At 32.9% G+C, this 20,791-nt stretch overlaps 1 protein-coding gene across 1 annotated transcript; it reads right to left on the reverse strand.

The window, feature by feature from the left end:
* Nucleotides 1–1,846: 1,846 nt before the first annotated feature.
* On the reverse strand, nt 1,847–13,236 carry LOC143070691 (5-taurinomethyluridine-[tRNA] synthase subunit GTPB3, mitochondrial-like). Its single transcript, XM_076244890.1, has 8 exons — nt 13,108–13,236; nt 12,631–12,766; nt 11,260–11,413; nt 10,536–10,608; nt 9,463–9,606; nt 8,043–8,208; nt 3,980–4,339; nt 1,847–2,097 (listed from the first exon to the last, which is right to left on the reverse strand). Exons 2-8 carry the CDS (start codon nt 12,693–12,695, stop codon nt 1,863–1,865), a joined length of 1,197 nt encoding a protein of 398 aa, XP_076101005.1. The 5' UTR covers nt 12,696–12,766; nt 13,108–13,236; the 3' UTR covers nt 1,847–1,862.
* Between the last annotated feature and the right edge of the window lie 7,555 nt (nt 13,237–20,791).

Raw genomic sequence — 20,791 nt, forward strand, 5'->3', positions numbered from 1 at the left:
AACCCTTGAATATTACATCTAAAATTTCTTCATAAGTGATTTTTTTCCGTGAATTGTCTCATCTTTCTTGTCTTTCGTCGAAAGCTCTGTGTTGCTTATACAATATCATCTATGCCCATATAATGTGGATACAAATGTAGTTGGGATACACAGTTGCGTAAATGTTGTTTATGGCGAGCTTGTGTAAGAATTTGGTTCAAGATAACGGATTACCACATTTTCAATTTCCCATACTTTTTTTAATCAAATGGCAAAATATATTTTAGAATAACTCCAAATATAGCAACGAATTTATTGAATCCCACGCTATTCTGCACATTTTGATTATATAAATGACAATGTAGTTCTAAGGAAAAGCGGAGGCGGCGTTGAAAATGAGTGTTTTGTAAAATTAAAAGTGTCCAATATTTTTGTTACCCGGATTTGTTTTTTCTCAATCGATTTATGAATTTCGAACAGCGGTAAACTACTGTGGCCTTTATCTAGATAATTGTGAAGTAAACCTGAAAGTGGTCTTATAATGTTCACAACTAAATATAGAACAATATGAAAGATTAATTGTACAATGTTTCCCGTATGATTGAACATTGACATTGCAAAGTCAGTTCATTTTCGACTTATGAGTTTAAATGTCCCTTTGGTGTCTTTGGAATCTCTTTAACATCTATTCAACTACAGTTAACACTTAAGATCCTGCATCCTGTTCATTCTTATATTTTGAAAGTGTATGAAAGCTAATGTTTTCTTATACTGTTCATGACTTTTAAACACTTTTTAAAATTCCTCGGATGTGTATTGATTGATATTTTTTGTTAGCTGTGATTGGATAACTAGCTTTCAGTCACTTCTAGTAACTATCCTTAGATCGGGACTATGTGTCCTTACGTCTTTTTGTTACTTTTGTGGGTTTTTTTTGTCGACTTTTTCAACTCAGTTTTACAGTATGGTCTTCGGTGCTCTTAATTTATTGGTTCCTGTTGGTCGCTGTCTATAATATTTGTTTTAGTTGATTGTGCTTTACATATTAAACAATGTACATATTTTATTATTACAGTGATTCTAACTACTTTCTAAGACTGTTCCACCTCAGGAAGATATTATCTTAGCTGTATTTAGCAAACCTTTAAGGAATTTTTAGTCCTCAATGATCTTCAACTTCGTACTTTATTTGTTTTTTTTAACATTTTTTTTTATTCGAGAGTCACTGACGAGTCTTTTGTAGACGAAACGCGTGTTTGAGGTTAATAAATAAAATCAATCCTGGTATCTATGATGAGTTTATTTCTAGTGCACCCAGACTGGCAGAAAAAAAATCTTTCTTAATTGAACATTTTTTCATAATGAGGTTTTGTGGCCGTTTCCACACATACCACATTATAATGCTTTGACCAGTTGATTCTCACTTCTAACTTTAGTGGTCGATAGAATTTGTTGCTTGCTTGATTGGTCGCTGGTATAAGTCGCTAGCTTGAGTCTGGTTTAGGTTTATAAAGTTTTCAGAAATAAGCTTTTAGTATATAAATCGACTTACTATATAACTACTACGTAACCAACGTAATTAATAAATTTTCACATAACTTACTCGACATCTTTTTGAAATTCTTGATATAATTTGTACTAAAATGTTATTGTATTTTTTTCGTTGAATATTTCCTGACTGAGCGACTTTCCATTTTTGACGAACTATTGTCTCTTTATGTGCGATTTTTAAAATCTTTTATCATGTAAAGCGACTACAGTATATTAACGATGAGAGGCTTTAGAGAATCAATATATGTTCCTACTGTTTATGACATTTTAATGTATATAAGTACAAATGTAGAACTTGGTGTCGCAAAAACAAGAGTAACATTTTATTTTCTTTATTTACCAATGCAAAAATCCTTGAATATTACATCTAAAATATCTTCAGAAGTGATTTTTCCAGTGATTTTTCCTATCTCTCTTGTTCCTCTTCGAATGCTCTGTGCTGCTAATACAACATCTTCTAAGTCAATATAATGTTGATACAAATGTAGTTGGGATACACAGTTACATAAATGATGTCTATGGCGAGCTTGTGTAAGACTTGGGTTTCCAGATAACGGATTACCACATCTTTGAATAAAAATGGAGAGAAAAAAATATTTTTTAATTAATTGAGATCGTTCTATGTAAATAAATAACTTCTTAACAATGCAATTTTAGAATGCAATAGTTTTCATTGATATTGTTTGAATATACTGTATATCGCATTCGATTAACGAATGCATAAATAATATTTAATAATTAAACATAATTTTATATTTTTAAATAGCTTTATATAGAACAAAATGATAAAAATCTAAAGATAAACGAAATTGAAAAAGATAAAATTGAGAATGGAAAGGGGGAATGTGTCAAAGACCTGACCAAAGAGCAAAAAAAAAAGACGAAGGTCACCAGTATGTCTACAACACGGCAAGAAAATCTCAAAAGACCTTGTTATCAGTAAATAAAATCGTAGATAATTTTACTTAAAGGGGCACTAGCTACAAGATATATGAAATACTATAAGTAACAGGTCTACTTCATTAAGAGTTTGGAATGATTGTAAGGTGTGCATGTCCAACTGGCAGGTACCATCTGATGCTTACCTCATTTTCATGGTTCAGTGGTTAAAGTTAAGTTTTTGTGTTTTGGTCTGTTTTTTCTTATCCTATATACAATATGTTAACTATATTTGGTGTATGAACATATTTATCAGTCTGCTCATATCCGTCTGGCATGTTTTATTGACCTTGACCTTATTTTCAGTTCATTTCTAAATGTTAAGATTTTGGGTATTGGTCTGTTTTTCCCATACCTGTAAATTGGGAAATTTTGGCGTCAGTATATTTTGGCGGTTTTCACTCAAAAGGCATGTGTTTTATATATTATTTTTTTTAGGGTCAATCAGTAATGAAATACAAATAGTGAAATAATAATTCCTTTTTAGTAGCCAATAAGGTTCAATTTTGTCAAAATAAGCCAACAAATATTGATAATGACTTATTCACTTGCAAGTGAATAATTCGACCTCATTGAATCCGTATTCATGTGAACTTAAATTTAACCTCTTAGCTTGAGTTGGATATCACGTGCATTGTATGTGTAAAGTTATTTAAAGGAAAAGAATGTCAACATTGAAAGTGAAACAATGGTAAATCATTTGAATGACTGATTCGATCCACAAATAAACATTCTAAAACAGGTAAAAACGATGATAAACATTTATTTTTTATCTGTAATATGAAATTAAATAGATCTAGAATAATTCAACAGCACGTGGTTGCTTAATCTATTTATATCTATACTAATGTTTACATCGATTATTTGGTCATCGGATAACTATAGAGGTCAACTCGATACATAATTAGATGGCGTCTAGACTTAAGGGCATCCGATACAAGGGAGTTAACTCTTGACGCGACGTTAAGCGTTTGAATTTGAATTTGATTAGAATCGGTGAACATGAATTTGACAGCTAATGCCCCTTTAAGATTTAAGGAAAAAATATTTCCAATAAAATAGTTTTATCTAATTTATTCAAATTATTACCATTCTACATGTTCTAAAGTAAACTAGTGTTGGTTCCTGTCATTCATAAAGGATGTTCTTTGGGTTATAATGTTTACTTATTATACCATCATATATATCAAGCAGGTAAGGCAAATGTGACCAAAATTTTGAATATATGTATATTATTTCTAATATTGTACATCAATTTGAATACGTGTATATCGTTTTGAATACGTGTATATTGTTTTGAATACGTGTATATCGTTTTGAATACGTGTATATAGTTTTGAATACGTGTATATCGTTTTGAATACGTGTATATCGTTTTGAATATTTATACTTTTACATGTTTAGACACAATTAAAGACATTACACAATATAAATTTATCTGGACATTTTGCGTTGCTGGTGCACGGCTAGGTTTAATTCTATTATGTTGAATATTTGACAGCATACTTACAAATTTTCAAGCTTTTTCGTCAATACTTCTAAAAATTCAGTAATTCCATCTTCATTTGTACATGAAACAGCACATATTTGTTGTTTGTCATTGCTGTTGATAACTGTCTTGACTATCTCCTCTTGAATAAGATCAGTTTTGTTTATAATTATAAAAATGTCTTCCCCTTTGTCAATGTTATCAGAGGTAGAATTTTGTTTGTCACTAAACATGTTACCAGCGACACCATGTTCACTTAAACCAAGTTGTTTTAGTGTTTCTTCGATATAAACACGGAGATCAAACATTTCGTCATCTTGAAAGTGTTTCACAATATCCTTTGCTGACACCATGATGACCTTTAAGTCGGAATTCTTTGCTCTATAATGTAGGTAAACAAACAAATTTAACACTTATTACATAATTTGTAAGCCTAATGATACTCATTAAAAATAAATGAAATTTGATATGGAGCAATAACGATTAATAATTAAAAAAAAGTCGGTCACCCTTTTACATGCCAATTAAACCACATACAAAACAATTTCAATCAATCTTATCTATAAGAACTCAATCTCAATATGCTGAAGGAGACTTTGTGTAACCACCCAGTTAATGGGAGGTTGGCAATACACAAACTGAAATCAAGTGTCATAATATTACAAAATAAGATCATGAAATAAAGACGGCCTGCTTGTCTTACGATATTCATTTGAAATGTGAGCAATATCTAGAACTAGGATAGTATGATCTTCCTACTGGAAAGGGTGGAAGAAGGGGACACTGAAGATATCCGAGGGTATATTTCAAGTCTCTATTGTGTATCCTTTTTTTCTTCTCATCTTTCTTACCTCATAAACGTTTCAATAAAATTAACGGTACTAATTTTCTTGCACCAGATGCGCATTTCGACAATACATATCTCTTCAGTGATGCTCGTGGCCAAAATATTTGAAATCCAAAGCTTATATAAAAGATGAAGAGCTATAATCCAAAACTCGCATGATTATGGTCGTGTACACTATCTTACTCTCAAGGGTCGTTGAGAAAGGTATAATTATTGATCTTACCTTCAATACAATTCTATGAATATGACTGGTTAAAAGCAACCGCTAAAGCTAGGTTCACACTGCCGATCAGATCAACTCGATGATCCCGATTGTCCAAATTTCCACGACCAAGCTCAACCAAATTCTTGATCGGACCTGTTTACGACTTCTACCCGACCGCCATCCGACTGTACACGACCTTTCACGACTCCATCAGGACTCCATCCCGACAACAAAATGAATATTCATTTGATCATTTTGATCATTCACGACCTTCACACGATCTTTTCTCGACTAGCTAGACCAAATCAACTTTTCACGATCTCAGTCTAATCTCGACCAGACCAGATCGACCTGATCGTATATGGGTCGTAGGGATAATCGGCAATTGGTCGGGTATGCACAATTTGTAGTATAAAAACGTTCCAAACTTTTATTCCCCGCCGCTTCGGAGTGGGCATTACGTGTTACCCTTGTCCGTCCGTACGTATGTGCGTACGTCCTAACAATATTAGTTTCCGTTCTCTAATTTTATTTTGCCTCGACAAAATTTTATGAAACGCCGTATACACATTGCTTATTACCATAAAACACAGTTCAAATGCGAATTTGGGTGGCCGTTCTTGAGTAATGACCCTTTATAATGTTATACATGCTAGCTGGGGTATTATCAGTTTCCCATGGACACATTCTCCGTTTATTTAATTGTATTCAGTAGAAGGTCCGAATAAAATCATTCATTTAAAATATCTACACAGAAAGAAAGCAATTGGATTTGTGGTCAAGGTGGTAGGAGTTCAGAGAGACAGGTTAATAGCTGTAACGGAGCTTCAAGAGTGCAAAGAAGACGAACAAGAAGGTGAAGACAAAAACGGGCGCCGAGAAATCTAGATGAGGCAGTGGCTGACACACCGACCACATGTGGGCAGTATGAGAGACTTTTTTCTACAAAGAGAAACCCAATGCTTATAAAAACTTCCTTATAGTGGACACTGATATGTAAATTAATGGTAGTTGTATTGCTCTTTTTTGGAAATGACACCACAAAAAGATTGTCACTTGATAAGTACTTATGTTAGATAGCAGTATACATAAACTTTACAGTCCTCTTTTTCCTTGCTTTCTGTTTCATATATGTGCATAAGTATGACTTTGTAATCATTATTTTTCATAGATTTGATATCCAGTAGTTGAATGGTTAAAGATACTTGTTTTCTTTTTGTTGTATGGTACTAAACTGCAAAAATAGGACAAAGATGTCACATATTTCCCAAAAATTCGACCTAAAGTAGAATTTCAATCCCCTAGGGTGATACCTTTTCTGAAACTGTTTACAACTTTACATTCATATATCTATCAAGAGAGCAAGAGTGCATTTTTTCTACCAAAGTTTGGTAAACATTGTGTGCCAATTGTTTTAGTTTTTTAAACGTTACAGAAGTAAAAACAAATGCATCGTTTAAACAGAGTTTGCTGACCCTGTTTGAACTGTCAAAAACGCATGCACATTTTGTTGTTATTTGAACTTATTACGCGGTGAAATAGCATCCGTATAAGATGTTATAGACACAGAGGACAAGCAAGAACACGTTTGGAAAATTGATTTAATGTTAAAATTAGAAAGAAATGCATCGTTTGAACTAACAAAATCGTTGGTGTTTGAAAAAAATTCGCTCCAAATAAAAAAAATATTTGTCTTTCGTCTCCTTTTTGTGTGAAATTACGTCAAAAAGTTCGAATGAAAAAAAATGACATTAAGGTGATCTATAGTTTTATAATTTCTATGTCATTTGGTGTTCTGTGAAGAGCTGTTTCGTTTGCAATTGTACTACAGCTTCTTTTTTTATACTACAAACATTTTTGGACAAACGGAAAATACGGACAAACGAAACAGAAAATAGCCCATAAAACAGGTAAAAAATATAATCTTGATGTTTTTATGAACCAACTTTGCAAGATGACTTAGTCATCAGCAGTCTAATAATAAATGCATTGCACAATTACTTTCGTATTTGAAAAATCAGCCGGTGCCAAAATTGCAGGATTTTCTTCCTTTCCGGAACACCTGAGTTCATCCAACGTTTTGTTGGGTTATTTGTTGCTAAGTTTTTAGTTTTCTACGTTATGTGGACTGCTGTTTGTCTTATCTTCGGTGTGTGTTTTTTGCTATGGCTGTGTCGCTTTGCTTTCGACCTTTGAGTTTGATTGTGCCTTTTGTGTCTTTTGCCTCTCTTTTAAAATGCTACCTGTCTTTGCAAAAGTAAAGACATGTACTGTACATGGAGGAATTTTTGTACAATTAAATATGATGTTGCCAATATATTTTTGCGGAGGCAGAGTTATTAGAGTTAATCCGATCTTCACACACTTTTAGAGAATCGTGTAGCAGTCATGTGTTCTCGTGTATGGTCGAGTAGAGATCGAAGAGTGGTCGAATGTGGCCGCGAAGAGATCGGGTATTGGTCGAGTTGGTCTGGGATAAAATAAATACAGAAGTCGCAGTGATCTGGAAGCGATCGGATATGGCTCGAGTTAATCTGGAAATGATCGGACATTAGTCGAGCAAAGGTCGAAATGATCGAGTACTGATCGGTAAAATTTGTGTATTCCGACCAAACTTGATCTCTACACGATCCTTTTCCGATCAATTCGACCGCCGCTACTCGACGAATTCTAGACCTCTTCTTGAGTTATTTGCTTCTCGGTCCTTACTCGATTGTTTTTGACATGTCAAAAACTCTCGGGTAGAAAGTCAAATCGATGACGAGCAAGGTAGACTATCCCGAACATTCTTGTCGATTGAGTCAGACCAGTCTCCCGATCACGTATTTTGTCATGATCGGGCTTGATCGAGTTGATCTGATCGGCAGTGTGAACCTAGCTTTATGGGGTCAGTAAATTCCATATGTCATCCCATATGGAATTTTGATAACCCCATATATCAGTGTATATATCGCTTTAGGTCAATAGCACACTATGTAACTAATAATATCCGACATCAGCAACTACTTCTTCTCTATACACAATGCATTTACCTGTCGAGTGCTCTCCTAACCCCTTCCTTTTCTATAACATCACGAGACTCTCGTAGACCAGCCGTATCACTAAGTAATACAGGGTAACCACCTATGTTAACTGCTGACTCGACTATGTCACGTGTTGTTCCGGCTATATCAGAAACAATAGCAGCAGGTCGTTGAGCTGGAAGTTATAAAACATATGATAATCTGAACAACAACAAAATCAGGAGCAATAATTTAGAGTCAAACATAATATAGTGTATGTTTAAAAATCTTCAGTAGCTAACATTGATTATTGACAACCGATTTGAAAAGTCATAAAAAAGTTCGTTTGTGTAGTCCAGGTTTCGTGTGATCTAATTAAGAAAGAGTAATTACTAAACTAGCAGAGGTTTAGATGTGTATGAATACGTATTTATTAATGCCACGTGGTCAATACTGCTCAGTGCTGATGGACTTTCATTCCATCCCAGTAGTCTGTAGAGGTTTGGTTTTGACATAATTTTATTGACACAGTCTTGATGTAATTGTCATGTACATCTATTGTAATTATATGCCAACTCAGGTTGTTTATCCCTATTACAAAGCAGAATTTATGTGGTTTCATTTCCTTTGGTTTGATCCTCTTTTTCAACACGTTTTATGTTGTCTCAAGCTTTCCTAATGAATGATTACCAGAACCACTTATCGCGATAAATTATAACAAACGTCACGAGTCGTCAGGGAATATATATCAATGGAAATTACAACTCACGAGTAACAGAGAGACCTACAAAGCTATCTATGGTGCTAAGCAGGATAAGAATGTATTAGTTTAAGTTGCAGTATAAAAACGATATTAGGTCAATGTCATAGAAATATAAACTTTTTTTGTACTCGGCGCAAAACTGGGGAAGGGCTCGATATAACCTCGCTCATCCCCAGTTTCTCAGCCTCATACAAAAAAGTTTATATTTTTCTGACATTGACCTTATATTGTATATATCTGATGTCATAAATGAAAGTCCGAGTCTGTCTCAATGAACCTTGTCATTGGTGGTTCTTTCTGTATTTTGGTGTCTGTTTCTTTAAGGAATTTAATATTTCTTACATATCTTTTGTAGTCTCTACTTTTATTAATTTTTAGACTCCACAATATTTAGAGCTTAGCATATCATATATTCACGGTGTGGGGAAGTCAGCATGATCAATAGAAAAACGTATATACTGGCTACTTTGTACCGTGCGGTTATTATTATTTTTAATAGATTGTAACCGATGTTACAATTAATAAAAAGGCATTTTTGCAACCAAACTGATTATCCTAAAAATCCTAGCACATAATTTCAAAAAATATATTTCTTGGCAAAATGTGTTGCAAACAAACCTTAAGTACTTAAAATCGTCAATGTCTTAATTTATGAATATTCATATAAAAATTACTAAAAATAACTACCTATCAGATTGAGTAGACTACTTTTTCCAACATTTGGTTCGCCTAGAATCGTCACTCTAACACCTGACCTTAGTCTTTCTCCTCTTCTGTTGTCATGGAGATGATTTTCTATTTCCAGTAATATATCATTAACTTCTTTATTCACTAAAAAATAAACTGACAACTTTTAAAATTACATTATGTGTCCAAAATCATTGGTGAAATGATTGTATTCTTTTATTTTGTGCAAAAATCTTATAAAAACAGATACTCTTAGAAGAAGTGACTTATTTTTATACATTAATTGATGACGAGATGTTTTAGAGGCGAAAAGTTTATTTTTTGACCAATTTATTTAAACCGCTGGGTCGATGCCATTGCTGGTGTAGGTGTCGTCCCCGAGAATCACGAGATATTACCAGCCCTGGATTCGAAAACCAAGTCCGAGTCATTTGAAGACAGACACATAAAGTTGATCCTGGTACCTATGATGAGTTAACTAACAACCACTGGGTCGATGCCACTGCTGGGGCAGGTTTACTCCCCGAGAATATCACCAGCCCAGTAGTCAACATTTCTGTGTTATAATGACCTATCACTTATATGGTCATAATTTTTGAATTAACTGTAAAGTGTGAGTTAAATCAATTTTGAATGTTTCGAAATACAAAGGATGTTCTGTCGCAGGAATTGACTACCTGAACCTTATTTTGCAAAACCTTTTGGCATTTTGAATCTTCAAAGCTCTTCTACGTCATGGTGAATTTTGCCTTTTCAAATTTTATGATTCGAGCGTCACTGCTGATTCCTTTTGGCTTAACAAATCTGGCGTTCTCAATTTTAATCCTGGTATCTATAATTAGTTTATTCGCATATCGTTTCGATGAATATACATTACAGAAAAGGCCACAGGAATTTTATTTCTATTTTCATTCGTTTCCACTGGATTGTATTCTCTCGATAGAATTGCTTCAGAATTTTTTTTAAATGATGACGTCCAGCAACTCCCTTACCATTTTTGTTGAAAGGCAATCATATAGGAATCAAGTTCATGTGAAATTTCATGAATATCATAGCTTACAAACAACTATTACCGTAATTAATAATGTCTTCTTCTATATTTTCATCTTCACTGAAATCTATGAATGCTTCAACATTTGCCATCATCTAAAATGAAAAGTAGAAAAAAATATCTAGAATCGGGAAAATTAAAGAAATAATTAAGTCTTCTAAATTTTTTAATAGAAATAGAAACACAATAGATCAAAATGTGTGTTTTTAAAGTTCAATTTAAAAAAAAAATTAGTGCGCTTGCAGGTGGTCGGTGAAACATTAAACATACGTTTTACACTGAACAGACAACAAAGTGGTATGGCAATAAAATAGAGAATGGAAATGGGGAATGTGTCCAAGAGACAACAGCCCGACCAAAGAACAAACAACAGCCGAAGTATTGATTTTTGAAGGTAAAGTGTTTGAAGAGGAGACGATTTTTCCGAATAAATATCAGACAACGGAATAAAGTGATTTCAATTAAGGGAGCTACCATTTGAAATTTTAACAGAAAAGGCAAAACAGGAGTTTTGAGTAAAAAAGGCAGGATAACAATTTATGTAAAAATAAGAATATACTAAAAAAAAGGCAGGATCGAATAGAGAGAAAAATAGTAAGGCAACACAGATTACCACAAAAAAAAATGCAGAACAAAATTTTTCATCCTAGCCCCCTTCCCTTAAAAAAATCAAATGGTAGCTCCCTAAAATGACCTGAAAACTTTTTCCCCCTTATATATGTCAGTCTAATATAAACAAAACGAACCTTTATGATACGAGACCGCCATCTATCGTATAATTTGCCAAGATTTCCTTCCATCTGGCGTAAAGCTTGTCGTCTTTGTGCTTCGGTTTCTGCATGTATCAAATCACCTAGACCCTCAATCTCTGTAAGATCTAGTTTGTTGTTCAAAAACGCACTGTAGAAAACGAGAAAAGGTATAATTAAATCAACCCCTAATAGTACTATCGTCGTATTCCATAAATTACTTACATCAAAAGTATGTCTTGTGTCACAGCCAAGTGAGCTTTCTTCATCACTTGGCGTCCGTCGTCATCGTCGTAGTCCATTAACTTTTACAAAAATCTTCTCCTTTGAAACTACACAGCCAAATGGAACCGAACTTAGCCTAACTTAGGGTGTATATTTTTAAAAGGTATCCGATGACCCCGGTCATCAACCAAGATGGCCACCGTAGCTTAAAATAGAACATGGGGTTAAACTGCAGTTTTTGGCTTATATCTCTGAAACTAAATCTGACATGGCATAAAGATGTTCATTATGTCAAGATCTATCTGTCCTGAAATTTACCACCCGTATTTGGGTGGCTGCCCCGAATTGGTAATTTTAAGGAAATTTTGCAGTTTTTGGTGATTATCTTGAATATAATAATAGATAGAGATAAACTGTAAACAGTAAAATTGTTTAACAAAGTAGGATCTACAAATAAGTCGACATGACCCAAACGGTCATTTGATCCGATAAAGATCTATTGCCCTAAAATGTCAATTTTTCACAATTTTTCGATTTTTTTTTATAATCTTTAGAAAAATCTTCTTCTATAAAACTATTGGGGCAAATTATACCAAACTTGGCCTAAATCATCCTGATCGAGGGTATCTAGTTATAAAAAATATATATCGGCTGAAAAGAAGATCATTGGGATTAAATGCAGTTATTGCTCCGAAACTAAAGCATTTAGTGCAAATCTGAGCAGGAGTCAAACTGTTAATCGAATCAAGGTCTATGTGCCCTGAAACAGATGCATCAAACAACCCCCAAGTTTTTTGGTGGCTGTCCCCGATTTATTACATTTTAGGAACTTTTTCAGTTTTTGGTGATTGTCTTGATTATCACGTCACCAACACCAAAACATAATGTTTTTATGGAATTATATTCTTGTCTGTAATGTGCGTCCTTTGTTTAACATGCACATAGACCGAGGTGATCGACACAGGCTATTTAGACCCTCTATTTTCATTATTATATTGCTATTCCTACATGGACAACGTAATAACGCCAAAGAATAATGTTTTTTTGTGAAGTTTGATGAAAAAATGTATTACAGATACCTTTCAATTGATAAAAAAGTTCTCACATACAAGCACCAACAATCAATATGCAAATTACAAATACCGTTTGGTAAATTCCCCAGCTTCAGCTTGTCGTATCCCTGGAATTTTACTAAGATTTGATGCCATGGCAGCTACAACAGCCGGTCCTCCGTGGATTTGGAACTCAACACAATCTTCCCCAGTGAAACTTCTTGGAGCTTTAAATTTAAAATATTTAGAAGAAAACAGTAAATGTTAAGACGTCACATAAGAGGAACAGATAAACAATATCATGAATAACATGAGACCAGTTATTCTAGGAGAGGACAATGAAAACCATGAGATAAGTTATTCTCAGAGAGGACAGTGAATAAACCTGAGATCAATTATTCTAGCAGAAGACAATGAAAAGCATGAGCACATAAACAATTAGGTTAATGTTTGTATATATGGTACTGATTAATGGATTTACAATTAGTATAAAACAGATCTTACATCAATAACATGTGCATATAATATTAGGAAAGAAACCTTTTTAGGAAATAAAAAAATCACAAACCTGGAAACCAAAGAACTAAACCATGGTCAATTGGTATATTTTCTGTTTGATCGTACAAGGTTCTCAATTCTGCGTATCTTGGCCGTGGTAATTGTTTGAATCGACCGAAATGTTTTAATACTACTGATGATTTTGTACCAGACACTCGTATTACTGCGACACCACATTTTCCATGACCAGACGACAGTGAAAATATAGTATCTTTGGACGTATAAACCGTAGAGTGTCTTCTTTGAGTTAGCCGTGTGTAGTTATCTGTCACAGTATGCCATACTTGCCGACTATTTTTTGAACGAAGTATGTATAATCTACTTATGTGTCGAAAGTTTTGTAGAACTGGTAAAATTGGTACAATTTTCATCTGAAAAAAAAAGTATTCAAATTTTGTGTAAAAACTTAGTGTTGGTATTTTTTTAAATATTGAGGCGACAGGTTGTAGATATATAAAAAATGTTGCGCTACCTGCTTAAAAAAATTATGAAGAAACCACTTGGAGACATTTTTCTTAATTTTGGAAACATTGTTTATACGAGTTCACGCATTTTTGTTTCAGCGGAATTGAAAATACGTCCTACGTTCATGACGTTTTGAGAGCAGAACGACAATAATTTCTAGACTGAACAATTTTTATGAAATAGATAAATATCAACTGCTTAAAGTGAAAAAAGAGTTATGGTTAAAAAGAAAAAAAAGAAGATGGAATATATACTTGGTACACTTTTGTCGAGCATATTTTTAAAGAATTTAATATTGATGAAGAAGAATATGTTGATTTTGATAAACCTTTTAAACTTATAAAAAAATCACTCAAAAAAACTTTTAAACATATTGTGAAGGAAAAGAATAATAACATCACTCTTGAAAAACTTTCAAATATTGATAACAGTACAAAACTTTATCTTTATAGTAAACTTAACCAGATGCTCCGCAGGGCGCAGCTATATACGACCGCAGAGGTTGAACCCTGAACAGTTGGGGCAAGTATGGACACAACATTTAAGCTGGATTAAGCTCTAAATTTGGATTGTGATTAAATAGTTGACACAGCATAGGTTTCTGACACAGAATGAATGTGGTCTAATGAACTTAAAATATTTTTTTGTCTTTGAGCAATTCACTATGCTGTTGAATATTAATCCTCTCAAAAAAATGTTTGAAGAAATTTTCTTTTTATTTATGAAATCTGAAATGAGAAAAATCTACCCCCCCCCCCCCCCAATTTTTTTTTTCACATCCCCCTTTCCCTTTTTCAAAAACTGATCTCAATTCAAATTCCTAATGGAGTTTGCAACAATAACTACTCATTTAAATACATCATAAAATATTAAAATGTAAAATAAAGTGCTTGTTATCACTGAATGCAAAAGATTGTTTTAATTTATCAGTTGGTAGTAAAAGTGAATATACATTGTATATTGTATAAAACAATTATTTAAGTTGATTCAACTACCATTCTGGACAAAGAAAGATAACTCCAATTGAAAATTTCTTGCTATTGCACAATATTGTGCAATTAGATATTTCTCGCTATTGCGCAATACTGTGCAACTGAAAATATTTGCTATTGCACAATATTGTGCAATTGAAGATTTCTTGCTATTGCGCAATACTGTGCAATTGAAAATTGCTTGCTATTGCACTTGAAGATTTCTTGCTATTGCTGAATACTTAATATAATAATTTTGGATCCTGATTTGAACCAACTTGAAAACTGGGCCCATAATCAAAAATCTAAGTATATGTTTAGATTCAGCATATAAAAAAAGCCCAAGAATTCAATTTTTGTTAAAATCAGACTTAGTTTAATTTTGGACCCTTTGGACTTTAATGTAGACCAATTTGAAAACGGGACCAAAAATTAAGAATCTACATACACAGTTAGATTTGGCATATCAAAGAACCCCAATTATTCAATTTTTGATGAAATCAAACAAAGTTTAATTTTGGACCCGATTTGGACCAACTTGAAAACTGGGCCAATAATAAAAAATCTAAGTAAATTTTTAGATTCAGCATATCAAAGAACCCCAAGGATTCAATTTTTGTTAAAATCAAACTAAGTTTAATTTTGGACCTTTTGGACCTTAATGTAGACCAATTTGAAAACGGGACCAAAAATTAAGAATCTACATACACAGTTAGATTCGGCATATCAAAGAACCCCAATTATTAAATTTTTGATGAAATCAAACAAAGTTCAATTTTGGGCCCTTTGGGCCCCTTATTCCTAAACTGTTGGGACCAAACCTCCCAAAATCAAACCAAACCTTCCTTTTATGGTCATAAATCTTGTGTTTAAATTTCATAGATTTCTATTTACTTATACTAAAGTTATGGTGCGAAAACCAAGAATAATGCTTATTTGGACCCCTTTTTGGCCCCTAATTCCTAAACTGTTGGGACCAAAACTCCCAAAATCAATCCCAACCTTCCTTTTGTGTTTATAAACCTTGTGTTCAAATTTCATTGATTTCTATTTACTTATACTAAAGTTATTGTACGAAAACCAAGAATAATGCTTATTTGGGCCCTTTTTTGGCCCCTAACTCCTAAACTGTTGGAACCAAAACTCCCAAAATCAATCCCAACCTTTCTTTTGTGGTCATAAACCTTGTGTCAAAATTTCATAGATTTCAATTTACTTAAACTAAAGTTATAGTGCGAAACCAAGAAATGCTTATTTGGGCCCTTTTTGGCCCCTAATTCCTAAACTGTTGGGACCAAAACTCCCAAAATCAATCCCAACCTTCCTTTTGTGGTCATAAACCTTGTGTTAAAATTTCATAGATTTCTATTCACTTTTACTAAAGTTAGAGTGCGAAAACTAAAAGTATTCGGACGACGACGACGACGCAAGACGACGCAGGACGACGACGACGCCAACGTGATAGCAATATACGACGAAAAATTAAAATTTTTGCCGTCGTATAAAAATGAAATTAAATTCGAGGACTACTTGCACAATCTAAACAATTTTAATAGTGGTCAGCTTTTAACAAAATTACGTGTAAGTGATCATAATTTGGAAATTGAATTAGGACGTTATAAAAAAATTCAAAGAGAACACAGACTGTGCAAAGTTTGTAAAATTTTAGATGATGAGGAACACTTTTTCCTTCATTGCCAAATTAACAGTAATATAAGACATTCCCTTATAAACATTATCCTAATTTTAACCAGCTTGACAAACTCTAAACTTTAAACTATTCTACAATACAATACAATACAAATAGTTTATTTACGTCTCACCATTAATATTACAATACATAACATAATACACGAATACATACAATAATATAAAATATTAATGCCATTCTAAAAAGAATTATGAGAGACGGGATTAAAATATATATATGTATATATATATTGAAAATTAATAATTATAAATATCACTGTACAGCTAGATTAAAAATTTACTTAAGTTCTAGATCCTAATAAAGATATTTTGTCTAGTGTTGTAGACTATATAAAGCAATCTATGGAATTGCGAAAATAAGGTCCACATTGGTCAATTATTATGTATATAGATATATGTTATTAATATCAACTTCACTTTTTTAAAACATTTATCATGTATTATGTTTCTTGTCACTTGTGTATACAATGTACTATGTTTGCATTTTAACCCGTCAGGGTTTCATGTTTTTTGCAATAATAAGTTATACGTTCGATATAAATGAATTATTTGAAATTTCAAGTAACCACCAAAATAAACTGCATATTGCACGAAAACACGACACTATTTAATGTTGCTTTAGTTACCATGGTTACAAAACAAAGTTGATAACCCCCATTTTTTAAATCACATATTGTTGCCAAAATAACGAAATACCTTGACATAAAATTTAAAAATAAAACAGTGGATGTGTCACGAAATATAACCACCTTCATGATATAAATTCCAAATGGAACTTCTAGCTGTCAGGCAGAACAAATATACATTGGCAGTAGAAAAAAAATTAGAATGTTTGGTCTTTAGTCCAAACAAATATTACTTGTTTTTCAACTTACATGCTGTAAAAAAAAAATAGGGTAGGTAGGTAGGAAATATCATTTTTTTTTAGCTGGTTACTATCAGGGAATCAGTCTGACTTTAACAGTGCTTGTTCCAAAATGGCATAAAAAGTGTTAAGGTAGGCACAAAAAATTAAGGTAGGTAGGGTAAGCGGAAACACATGTATTATTTTTTGGGCCTCAACGCCAACAGTTTAGAATCAGTTTATTTTATTTTATTTTGTGTATAACTAAATATTTTTATGAAAATTTTCCCAAATTATCGTGAATTTCTTTTAAATTTTAAAAAATGTGAAAAAAATTCATAGTAAAGTGCACCAACATTTTCCCTGGGAAATTCTAATAGCTATTATTAAAAACCCGTCACGATATGCACACCACTTTTTAATGATTCGTTTAAGTTGTTGTAGTAGTCTTAATTGTCTAATAAAAATTAGAAGCAGCAAAGCAAAAGATAAACAAGAATGTGTCCCCAGTACACGGATGCCCCATCCGCACCGCTGTCATTTTTTTTATGTTCAGTGCACCGTGAAAAATGGGGGAAATCTCTAATTAGCCATTAAAATTAGAAAGATCATATGATTATCACAGGGAACATGTGTACTAAGTTTCAAGTTGATCGGACTTCAACTTCATCAAAAACTACCTCGACCAAAAACTTCAAGTGAACCTGAAGCGGTACAGACGGACGGACGAACGAACGGACGAACGAACGGTACGACGCACAAACCAGAAAACATAATGCTCATAAATGGTGCATAAAAAAGTAGACACTTCGATAGCGTAAACAATTATACTTGTTATAATAAAATCATGAAACATGTTTTTTTACATATCAGGGATCAAATCATTAACTTGTATAGTTTATTTTCGAAACTGACTAGTTCCCTGTTTAAACCATACTGTGACAATCATCAATTAGGTAGCCCTCTGAGCAAAATAAGAACAACTGAGTGTATATAAGTTAATGACATACCATGTTTCATCTTCACTTTAATTCCATGTGTAGGTTATGTTGATAAATCATTATAATGATTAAAGCAATACACAAAACAAGCTAAATGCGAGACTTGATTACCAGAAGGGAACCAGTCGTTTGTAATGATAAAATAAATATTCAACTCCGATAATATATGTAATTTAATTGTGAATTTGGAAGATTATGAATGAATTTTGGTATATTTTTTGCCCAATGTGTGAATTAAGGATTATCGTATACACTATTTTGTTTAATATAGTAACTAGAACTAGAGAAGTATTTTCTCTCATTTTTGATTGTAATCACATTGTATTGAAATATTGGAATGTATCCGACGTTTTTATACGCGAACAAATTAGATTCTTCGTGACCTATTCGGCAAACATGTACATCATTTTTTTTTATGTAGGTAAAAAATATATGAGAGTTAATCAGATTAAAATCCTCCGGTATTAAAAATTTAAAACAGGTAAACAAATTTAAACATCATAATAATCAAATTGAGTTCTGAAGAAAAAAAATAATAATTAAAAAAAAAATAATAATAATTTTAATAAATAAACAAAAAGTAATAATAATAATTATAATAAACAAACAAACAAATATTCGCACAAAGATAGTATGATTGACAACAATACATATCTCTGTAAAGGAAGATTTACATCAGCTTGATTAAATCTTGTCATATATATAAATTTCAATATTATAATGACCAATATAAATGCACCCCTGTGAAAGACATGCTTAGTTTTATGTTCTCGAAAATGTTTTCTTTATCATTCTGGAGCAACAAAAAAGTTATGTAATGTGTGTATATGTTCCTCTCTATTTGTGTTATTTCTTCTTTTTAATGAGATATCCGACTCAGTGATCTCAATGTAGCGCACTTGCCTGAAGTTCGAGGTTCGAAGGTTAGATCTCTGACCGAGTAAACCATGGTGACCAAACTTTGTATGTGTTACTTAATCATCTGTACCAATCAATTGCTAAACAGGAATCAAGTCTGGTTAACACATACCTTGGAATTCAGGTTCATATATAAAAATGAAGTGGTATAATTGTCAATTAGACAACTCTCTACAACAGAACAAAAGACACAGAAATTAACAATTATAGGTCACCGTATACGACCTTCAACAATGAGAAAAGCCCATACCGCATAGTCAGCTATAAAGGGTCCTACTAAAATGCGCCCGGGGAAAAGAAAAAGCGCCCGGGGAAGAAAAAATAGCGCCCGGGGAAAAGAAAAGGCGCGCGGGGAAAATATATAGATATTTTATTGGCATGAGACAACTTTGTGATGATGAAATAAGTTATGCACATTATTTTTTTTTAATTTTAGACAAGTGATTTTCAAATTCAGATAATAGACATTTGTAATAAAACAAGTATGAATGTTTCAATTTTAACAATAATATAATTCATGAATACTATTTCGAAAGACTGATTATAATGGATCACAGTTTATGCAGAAGATTTATAAAATGTAAGACATCAAAGGCATGTTTTTCAAAAACGATATCAAAATGAAAAATGTAAAAAAAAAAAACGGCTTAAATTTCAAAGATAAATATTAATTTAATCAAAATTAAGAGTTACACATAATACATCAGCAAATAAAGCAGTACTATACAGGTACCGTAGTTAAAACAAGGGGTGAAAAGCAGGAGTTTGGTTTAAATTTAAAAACAAGCATTAAAACCCTTATAAGCATAGCCATTGAAACAGTTTTAGTTTCGTAAGAAAGATATAATAAATGTATATCAGCATCAGCATAAAAAAGTGTTCACCATGCACTTGCGAAAATATTAGACTTTAGGCATCATATCCACATTTAAGGACAAAACAAGCAATGATTATTTATTCTATTTAAGGAAAAAAATTCTTTTTATAAAATATTATTATTTTTTTCTCCCTGGCGCTAATTTTCCTTCCCCGGGCGCTTTTTCTTTTCCCGGGCGCTCTCGGGCGATTCCGGGCGCTTTTTAGTAGGACCGGCTATAAAAGGTCCAAAAATGGCAATGCAATTCATTTCAAACATGTCAGTTCAATGCAAAGTAGCATACATTACTATTTAGTGACGTCCATTTTCACTGAACTAGTACACATCTTTATTTAGGGGCCGGCTGAGGCCCACCTCCGGTGCGGGATTTTCTCGCTGTGTTTAAGACCCGTTTGTGGCATTCGGATGTTATCTATTTTGGTCGTCTGGTTGTCTCTTTGACATATTCGCCATGTCCATTCTAAATTTTATCTTATTCACCGCTTTGTCAGAATTAAATAGAGAAACATATACTCACTTTGCTTCCTATTGTTTACTATGACCGTGGAAATGGGGGAAAATCTCTAATTAGAAAATCATATCATAGGGAACATTGTGTACCAAGTTTCAGGTTGATTGGACTTCAACTTCATCAAAAACTACCTCGACCAAAATTTTAACCTGAAGCAAGACAGACGGACGAACGGACGGACGGATGCAGACCAGAAAACATAATGCCCATAAATGGGGCATAAAAATGTTCTATTGATGAAAATCCATTGTCCTCCATATCTGTCATTAATATTAGAACAGATATATATACAGTTTAGTATGACGTCCATTATCACTGAACTAGTATGCATATCTGTTTAGGGGCCAGCTGAAGGACGCCTCCGGGTGCTGGAGTTTCTCGCTATATTGAAGACCCA

Source organism: Mytilus galloprovincialis, chromosome 4, assembly GCF_965363235.1.
Source record: "Mytilus galloprovincialis chromosome 4, xbMytGall1.hap1.1, whole genome shotgun sequence".
In the NCBI taxonomy this organism is placed as follows: domain Eukaryota; kingdom Metazoa; phylum Mollusca; class Bivalvia; order Mytilida; family Mytilidae; genus Mytilus; species Mytilus galloprovincialis.

Bases quoted from the DNA above. Each gene is read 5' to 3' on its own strand.
- LOC143070691 (XM_076244890.1), bottom strand. From the start codon at position 12,695: ATGGCATCAAATCTTAGTAAAATTCCAGGGATACGACAAGCTGAAGCT. The intron at 8,209-9,462 runs GTAGTTATTTTT...TATAACTTCCAG, and splicing joins TAGTCTACTCAATCTGATAG to CTCAACGACCTGCTGCTATT. The intron at 4,340-8,042 runs GTAAATGCATTG...CCTACATTATAG, and splicing joins GTTAGGAGAGCACTCGACAG to AGCAAAGAATTCCGACTTAA.